Source organism: Oncorhynchus mykiss, chromosome 4 (genome assembly GCF_057628025.1).
Source record: "Oncorhynchus mykiss isolate SJ-2025 chromosome 4, ASM5762802v1, whole genome shotgun sequence".
Taxonomy (NCBI): Eukaryota; Metazoa; Chordata; class Actinopteri; order Salmoniformes; family Salmonidae; genus Oncorhynchus; species Oncorhynchus mykiss.
In genome coordinates, this window is record NC_143025.1 from 10,653,020 (window position 1) to 10,662,500 (window position 9,481).

The window sequence follows — 9,481 nt, forward strand, 5'->3', positions numbered from 1 at the left end:
GCCATTCTGGACTCGAGACGCCGGGTGAGGGGCCTGCAGTACCTCGTGGACTGGGAGGGGTACGGTCCGGAGGAGAGGTGCTGGGTACCGGTGGGGGACATTTTGGATCCGTCAATGTTGAGGGATTTCCATCGCCTCCATCCGGAGCGCCCTGCGCCTCGTCCTCCGGGTCGACCTCGAGGCCGGTGTCGGCGCGCTGCGGGAGCCGCGCGTCAAGGGGGGGGTACTGTCACGACTCCGACCGAAGGTGGCTCCCCTTCCCGTTCGGGTGGCGCTCGGCGGTCGTCGTCGCCGGCCTACTAGCTGCCACTGATTATTTCCTCCCCCTCCCTTATGTGTTCATTGAGTGCACCTGTTTTGAATTCTGTATAATTAGTGAGGCTTTATTTAGTCAGCCGGCCCGCCTGGTTCCTTGTGCGGGATTAATTATTGTGACCTTCTGTGTTGTGTAAACTTGTGTGCACGTCTGTGAGTTACGTGCTTTCCCATTTTCGTGGGTCTTTTCTGGACCGTTTAAGTCCCCCTGTTTGGGGCGTTTGTTTTGTTTACGCCCTGTGTTTTCGTGGGGTTGGCTTATGTTCACCGTTGTGGTGCATTAAAATAGCACTCCCCTGAACTCTCTGCTTCCTGCGCCTGACTTCTCACCCACTACACTCAGAACGTTACATATAGACTATACCAGCATGACTAGTATCTATGTGGACCCTACTACAGTTTAACCAGCTCAGCTATAGATTACACCAGCATGACTAGTATCTATGTGGAGACCCTACTACAGTTTAACCAGCTCAGCTATAGACTACACCAGCATGACTAGTATCTATGTGGACCCTACTACAGTTTAACCAGCTCAGCTATAGATTACACCAGCATGACTAGTATCTATGTGGACCCTACTACAGTTTAACCAGCTCAGCTATAGATTACACCAGCATGACTAGTATCTATGTGGAGACCCTACTACAGTTTAACCAGCTCAGCTATAGACTACATCAGCATGACTAGTATCTATGTGGACCCTACTACAGTTTAACCAGCTCAGCAGTACTATAACAGAGATAAAACCCAGGATAGAGGGGCTGAGTGAATGTGGTCTGGACTCTGTGGAGGAGGGTCATTGTGTCAGAGACACTGTAGAAGGACAGAGTACCTGCCTTGTGATCCAGGTACACTCCTACTCTGGAGGACTGAGGGCCTGATACTTTAGTCTTAACATTATTGTGTCTGAAACAATAACCACCACTAAAGCACTGGTACTGTAAACTCCAGGACTTGTTATTGTATCCAAATACATCATCTGTCTCTGTTCTGCTGATGTCTTTATATGAGACTGCTGTAACAACAACATTACCACTCCACTCCACCTCCCAGTAACAGCGTCCAGACAGACCCTCTCTACTCAGAACCTGGTACTGGTTGGTGAATCTGTCTGGATGGTCAGAATATGGTTGGACTTGGCGTGTATAGGTAACCTTTCTGTTCCCTTCAGACAGAGAGAGGCGTGTGCCTGCTGTGTTTGGGTCCAGTGTGAGCTGACAGGAATCTGGGAGATGATCAGAGCAGAGACCAATGAGGGGAGTTAGAACAATAAGTTAAGTCAGATACTGTATCTACCCTGTCTTTGATTAGAGCACAGCAGAGATCAAATCAGAGAACTATGAGGAGTCAGATAGATACCCAGTCTTTGATTAGATCTACTATTGCTATATATTTCTAGAGGGATTGTTAGGAGTGTCATTAAAAAGAGACTTAGTTACTTCACAGTAAAGAGACTCACATTGTAACAACTGTTCTCTGGTCTTGGGCTCTGGAGACAGTACAGCATCCACTATATTCACTACAGACACACAAACACATTGACAGAGAGAGGGAATGTTATCATCATGCCATATTCCACATGTATATGACTAGTAGGGAACTTTCAATGGTCTAAAGTTGATGTTCTTATTATTTTCAACACACCTGTAGTGGAGATCTTGGTCCATTCTCCTTTAAGGAAGTCTTTTAGTTTCTCTCTCAGTTCAGACACAGTCTTACTCACATCTCCAAAGTACTGAAGAGGACAGACAACGATGCTGGGTAAGTCTGAAGATATACTGATATTGGAGAGAGACTGATAACTCTGGAGAGAGGGAAAGAGAGAGAGAGAGAGAGATGGACAGACAGACAGAGAGAGACAGACAGAGAGGGAGTGAGACAGACAGGACAACATAATGATTGAGATGAATAGTTTCACATTAAGTTAATTTCATATCACATGTAACAAGGCAGTTTAGTTACCTGGAGGAAATGGATGTGATCCTCTGTGTGTGAGAGCTGCTCCAGCTCAGTGCTTCTCTTCCTCAGCTCAGCGATCTCCTGCTTCAGTTGCTCCAGGAGTCGTTCAGCTTGACTCACTTGAGCCTTCTCCTGGTCTCTGATCAGCTCCTTCACCTCAGAGCGCCTTCTCTCAATAGAGCAGATCAGCTGAGTAAAGATCTGATCACTGTCCTCCATTGCTGCCTGTGCAGAGTGCTGTAGAGAGAGAGAGAGAGAGAGAGAGAGAGAGAGAGAGAGAGAGAGAGAGCGAGAGAGAGCGAGAGAGAGAGACTGGCTTGCCATCCTCATTACACTAACACCACATCCCTCCTTAAAACGCATTGTGTGCCACCACAACCTCCACACAATCACATTATAGAGTACCCACAGTACAATACACCATCCAGCACCACATTCCAACCGTACATCCAACCCCTCCTCTCCAGCCGTACAGACAGCCCCCCTGAGCCTCCACACTGTTGATCATTTTGTAAAACTCAAACTCAACCCTAAGGCGTCAACAGTAATGACATTACCCTGGCAACACAGAAAAAACATGATGACCAGTCTGTCATTGCAGAAAACGGACACCCTTCCTCAACTCCCAGGTCAACCCGAGCCAACCAGCAATTGGTGTCCAGGGCTCCATGTAATACCCTCCACTGGATGACCCCTGACCTTTCCAGCACTAGGAGCTTATAGAGCACCATCCACCTATACCCTGCCATGCTCTCAGCCCCCATAACCCCCTGCCACTGATGCCCCTTCACTCCCTCTAAGCCCACCTCAGTACGGTACAGTAGCCTCTGTGCTGCTGAGTCAGAACGCTGCCACCCTGCTCTCCAGGTCCAACAAACCCAGTGATCAGTGGATTGTGGAATATGGTCTCCTCCCATACCCACGGCCCAGGCACCACACCCCCGTCTCGTGTGGGTCTCAGCAGCTGCCAGACCCTCAGTACTGCAGCATAGAAATCAGAGACCCCTGCTGTATTGAGTCTCTCCGGCCGGTTGATGAAGAGCTGCTGATCCAGCCACAAACCCAATTCCATTTTCCCTAAATGGCACAAAAAATTACGACCTTTTTATTTGACCACTAAAACCTGTTCTTAGGAAGAAACTGGAAAAAATATAATAAAAATAATAACTGGTTTATGTTTTAGTTACCAGCATTTGGTAAAAACATTTTACGATGCCCAAACTTAGATCATTAGAAATAATAGGTTATCCTGATTAAAATGGTGTAGAACTTCAAACCATTAAAATAAATACATCTATTAGAGATACTTGTAGAAGTAGACAGACATGTCCCTATTTCCACAAAACAATGGCAGTCTGAAAGTTATAACCTGCTTACTATTTATCTACTACCATTTGACCTTTGGTGTTTAACATTTAGTGGTTTGTGATCTAGCAGTTATGAGCAGTGGGCAGTAACAGAAAGGTGGCTGGTTTGAATCCCCAAGCCGACTAGATGAGGAACGTGTCGATGTTCCCTTGTACATCAACAGATGTAGGCTCTTTACCCTGGATAAGAGTGTCTCCTAAATGACTCACATGTAAACTTGGCCTCTGTGAAAGCGTGGCTAAAACATACAAACTTTTCATTATTCACAGACAGACTCCTCTGAAGGCAGGCAGCACACTCCTGAAAACTAACTGCTCAGCAAAGTCTCTTTTGAGAGCTACCAGATATATATTAAAAAAAGCAAATTTTCAGTGTCTGTGTCCAGTCTTTGTTTATATGTTAAGGGGGTGTTACTTTGGCAGATAATGTCACCCATCTAAATACATATCTATATTTTATATAATTAACTAAATGTAGGGCGTTTTTGGTTTACGTTAGTGATAAAATGAACTAGAACATTTAATATTTTACAATTCTGAGTAATTACTACTTTAGTAAGGATAAACACTTTATTCAGTACTGCTGCAGTTGCTAAATAATTCCAATAGGTGGCAGCATAAGACAGATAAGATTAGTTTAGGTCAAGTACAAGTAGCCAACTCAACAAGCCCTGCCAAAAGCTTGCTAAGTCAGCGGCAGCGAGCGCTCTGCCTTCTCACACAAGAGAGGGGCATGTTGAGGTACATTTACTAACCGTGAGGGTTGCATGATGTCATTTATTGTTGGACTGGAAGATGCATCGTCTTTTCTATTCCGAGGCTGTTTACTCCCAATATTAACATCGTGTTATAATGCATGTTTACTAGGGTTGAGGTTAACACATCTGACTAGTGATTATTTGACCAGGGTTCAATACCTGCTATACTTGATATTGTTTTGTTCTCCCAAAAGCAACACAGGTTTAATATGAGATATAAAGCTAACTGTAAAGTAATGAGTGACCATTTTAGAAAATCATGGGACATATAGTCTTTGGTTGCATGCTATTTTATGTCAATCATATTGCTGCTTGTAGCCAATAACTGTTGCTTCATGGTCTTATGCTGCCATCTATTGGAAATATTTACCAATTAAAAGTTATTAATTCACGTAAAGACGGGTGATGCAACTGAGAAATAAAGTGTATTTTTCTTATTCATTCCAGAGATCAGTCTCGAACCTGCCCAATGCCAACTGCAGCCATTTAGAAACAATATATCATCAAAAAGATCATTTCTTAATTTAAAAAAATGTCTTCTGGCTGTTTAATGGCTGTTTAATGGCTGTTTAATGGCTGTTTAAATCGGTCACATCTTGAAAAAGAGAACAGGGACGTTTTGTTTAGGTTTTGCACCTTTACCTGAAAAATATATATATATCTTGAACCATTACGACAATCTTGGTGGCAATACGTCAACCATCACTAACACTGAGTCAACTACAACGTGTACCCAGGTGGACAGTGAGCTTCCTCACCAAGTAGCTGTTACCTAGTTAATAATAAGTTACCTGAGGTAAACCTACAAGGTTAACGCGGGCTGGTCTCATTGATAACAGTAGTGAAGCTGACATTGTGACACAGAACAATGGACTGGGAATAGAACTTTCAGAAGGTGAGTTGGTGCCACAGTGTTCAATACAACTAATAGGAGCTGGCAGGGTGAGACATCACCTAAAATAAGACCTGTTTATTCAATACAACTAATAGGAGCTGGCAGGGTGAGACATCACCTAAAGTAAGACCTGTTTATTCAATACAACTAATAGGAGCTGGCAGGGTGAGACATCACCTAAAATAAGACCTGTTTATTCAATACAACTAATAGGAGCTGGCAGGGTGAGACATCACCTAAAATAAGACCTGTTTATTCAATACAACTAATAGGAGCTGGCAGGGTGAGACATCACCTAAAATAAGACCTGTTTATTCAATACAACTAATAGGAGCTGGCAGGGTGAAACATCACCTAAAATAAGACCTGTTTATTCAATACAACTAATAGGAGCTGGGCAGGGTGAAACATCACCTAAAATAAGACCTGTTTATTCAATACAACTAATCTGCAAATCAACGTTAAAGGTGCATGGCGCCACCTACAGTGCTGGAGTGTGTTCAATCACAGTTTACAACATTTCTAAATCCTCCTACATAACTCAATACTTCTGAGAAAATAAAAAAGAGCCCTACTAACTTCTAATAGACCCTCCCCCATCCCCAAAATCCCTTTCAATCCCCCCCAAACCCCCCCAACCTCAATGACCCTACACTTCAATCTTTCCCTCTCTTCAACATCCTTACAACAATATAACAACACATGCTCCACCGTTTCATCAACAAATACCCTCCAGACACAAACCATCCACATGCTGCCAACCAGATGAATTACCAGTTGAATGGTTCATTTCCTAAACACAATTGAGTAAGCACCACCTCTTCCTTCCTAATCTAACCTTTGAATCTTGGTCTACCAACCTTTCTTTGGAGGGCATATAAATGTTGTCCCTTGTGCTCAGAGTCCCATCTCTTCTGCCACACATCTATCAAAATGGCTCTGATCTCACATTTGGCCTCACCTCTACCCAGTGGAACATTAATATCAATTATATCTTGTTTTAAAGCTTTTTTAGCGAACTGGTCTACAATTTCATTCCCTTCCACACCTGAATGTGCTAGGACCCAACATAATCTCACTACTACCCTTTCTCTCAATTCTCCATTATAACACTCCAATAGTATGGCAGCTGCTCGGTCTCCGACTGCAAGGCACTGCAGAGGGTAGTGCGAACGGCCCAGTACATCACTGGGGCCAAGCATCCTGCCATCCATTACCTCTATACCAGTCGGTGTCAGAGGAAGGACTTAAAAATTGTCAGACTCCAGCCACCCTAGTCATAGACTGTTCTCTCTGCTACCGCATGGCAAGCAGTACAGGACCGCCAGGTCTAGGTCCAAGACGCTTCTAAACAGCTTCTACCCCCAAGTCATAAGACTCCTGAACATCTAATCAAATGGCCACCCAGACTATTTGCATTGCCCCCCCCCCTCTTTTACACCGCTGCTACTCTCTGTTGTTATTATCTATGCATTGTCACTTTAATAACTCTACCTACAGGTACATATTACCTCAACTAACCGGTGCCCCTGCACATTGACTCTGTATCGGTACCCCCCTGTATATAGTCTCCACATTGACTCTGTATCGGTACCCCCCTGTATATAGTCTCACTATTGTTATTTTACTGCTGCTCTTTAATCACTTGTTAATTTTATTTCTTATTCTCATCCATCTTTTTTTAAACTGGTTGGTTAGGGGCTCATAAGTAAGCATTTCACAGTAAGGTCTAAACTTGTAGTATTCTGCGCATGTGACTAATAAAACTTGATTTGATTTAGAAGGTCACTCCTATTAGATAAACCAGATGATAAACTATTCAATACAGGCAGAGAATCTGAGCATCCTATAATTCTAACAGGTTGTACGTCCTCCACCCACTGGAGTGCAACTATTATCACCAACAGTTCAACTGAGTATGCTGACAGTTCATCTGTTAGTCTTCTACATATCTACACATCAAATTCTGCTCCTGTGCTCCACTATCTGGGTTCTACATATCTACACATCAAATTCAGGAAGGTAAACGTCTGCTCCCGTGCTCCACTATCTGGGTTCTACATGTCTGCACATCAAATTCAGGAAGGTAAACGTCTGCTCCTGTGCTCCACTATCTGGGTCCTTGGATCCATCTGTGAAACGTGGTAAAAAAGCATAACTTCTACTAATGTAATTGTCAACCAGTTTCCCTTTATCACTGACTTCTGACCAATCTTTCCTTTTCTCTACCAAGGTTAGATCAACAACAGGATCTGGGAGCAACCATGGAGGAACATCCCCTATCACCACAGAAAGGCCAACCTCCAACTCCCTCAAGCCACTGTCATCAGCAAGCTTTCCAACTGTCCAACCAAACCACTGCCTTGTCTACTAGTATATTCCCAACAGTCATCTAGAACAGTAGCAGTGGGATGCTCAACCTCACAGCCTTTCAACCCAATAAGCTAATGACAACTTATTACGTCGTATATCGAAAGGCATCTCACCTGCCTCCACTAGTAAGACACATACAGATGTTGATTTAAATGCACCAATACATATCCTTAAAGCTATATACTGGATTCTGTCCAGCTTCTGAAAACAAGTCTGTGCCACTGTTCCATAAACTATACACCTGTAATCAATTGTTGTCCTGATCAGAGCTCTATAAATATCCATCAACAATTGTCTGTTAGCACCCCATTCATAACCAGAGACCCACACAACCAACTACAGCAAAAGTGTTTGAATGAGAGAGAGAGAGACATCGTTACAACACTGAACATAGATATAATATAACATATCTTCTTCTTTGGAGTTTAACAGCGGTTGGCATCCAATATGTTGCATTACCGCCCCCAACTGGACTATAATATATATAGTCCATTATACTTTGTGATACAAAAGGGGAAATTATGACAATACTAAATAAAACCATTTCAACGAACCCTACAGTCATTAAAAACCCACTACCCCATTCCACTACTTTGACCCTGTCTGCTCCTGCACCATGACAACGACCTGGGAGGACGGGACACCACCACTCAACACACCCTGGAACTCTTCTGAAGTCAAATCTCATATGACCAAATACTTCTCTGCAGCTGCCATCACAACATCTATTTTCTGTGATGTACGTTCCATTTCTGCACCAGATTCTTCTTTATCATGTCCATTGATGCTAGGCTCTGGTTCTGAGGTCTTCACCACACCTTCTACCTCACTTAACTCTCCCTCATTCCTTTCCATTTCACCTCCAGAACTCAGTCTGGCGCACGGCTCACTCTGTTTGCACTTGAATTATAACATTTGAAACGTCTCTATTGCTTTGAAACTTTCGTGAGTGTAATGTTTACTGTTCATTTCTATGATCTATTTCACTTGCTTAGGCAGTGTAAATATATATTCCCCATGCACAGAGTGAGTGAGTGAGAGAAAGAGAGAAAGAGAGAAAGAGAGAAAGAGAGAAAGAGAGAGAGAGAGAGATCCAGGTTAATGTATAGGGGACATGAGTCATTCATGGTTATTCATGGTAATGTGATTAGGTAGCCCCGCCTGCAACTTCAAAATCAGTGTCTTCCTAATAGGGAATGTCCTCTTGATGTAACGGTCAAGATGTTGGTTTCTCCTGCAGTAGACCTGGGTTCATATCCCGTCAGTTACATTAAGCAGTCTAATGTCTGAAAGGGGTCCAGACAGCCTGTTCCCAACAGTGGGGTCAGTGGCATTGGAGAGGGGCCCCTCTCCTCTCTCTCTGTCTGGAGGAGAGAAGTGAAATGGTGTGTCTCCTCTGGTCAACAATACTCACCTTGAGAGACTCCACAGCCTGTTGGAGCTCCTTCAGCTCCTTCTCTCTCTCCTGGAATCTCTGCTGGACCTTCTGCTGACTCATCCCCAGCTGCCTCTGTGGAGAATCACTCTTCAATGAGCTATCAGGCTTAATTTGTCCAGTAGATCAATAGTATAGTAATGTGACATAGGGCCCATAGAGGAAGGTCTACAATCTTGATGGTCCATTTTCTAAATGATATTTATATGTTGCTATGTGAATGATTATAGTTTTATGTTAGGTGTACATAACATGTACCAAGGGGTTGAGACTGAACTTCGGACTCATAAAAGGGCATTTAGAATGATAATAGTGTTTGACTTTAGAAAATGGTGATACATTTGGAGAATCTGGGTAACATATCTATATACTCAAG

At 43.4% G+C, this 9,481-nt stretch overlaps 1 protein-coding gene across 1 annotated transcript in view; it reads right to left on the reverse strand.

The window, feature by feature from the left end:
* Positions 1–778: 778 nt before the first annotated feature.
* LOC110521271 (E3 ubiquitin-protein ligase TRIM16) overlaps positions 779–9,481 on the reverse strand; it is a 9,650-nt gene continuing 947 nt past the window's right edge. The window contains exons 2-6 of the mRNA XM_036969442.2: positions 9,085–9,180; positions 2,281–2,514; positions 1,963–2,122; positions 1,778–1,837; positions 779–1,543 (exon numbers count right to left, since the gene is read on the reverse strand). Of these exons, the coding sequence (XP_036825337.1) occupies positions 1,023–1,543; positions 1,778–1,837; positions 1,963–2,122; positions 2,281–2,514; positions 9,085–9,180 (1,071 nt within the window). The 3' untranslated portion in view covers positions 779–1,022. The remainder of the gene's footprint in view (positions 1,544–1,777; positions 1,838–1,962; positions 2,123–2,280; positions 2,515–9,084; positions 9,181–9,481) is intronic.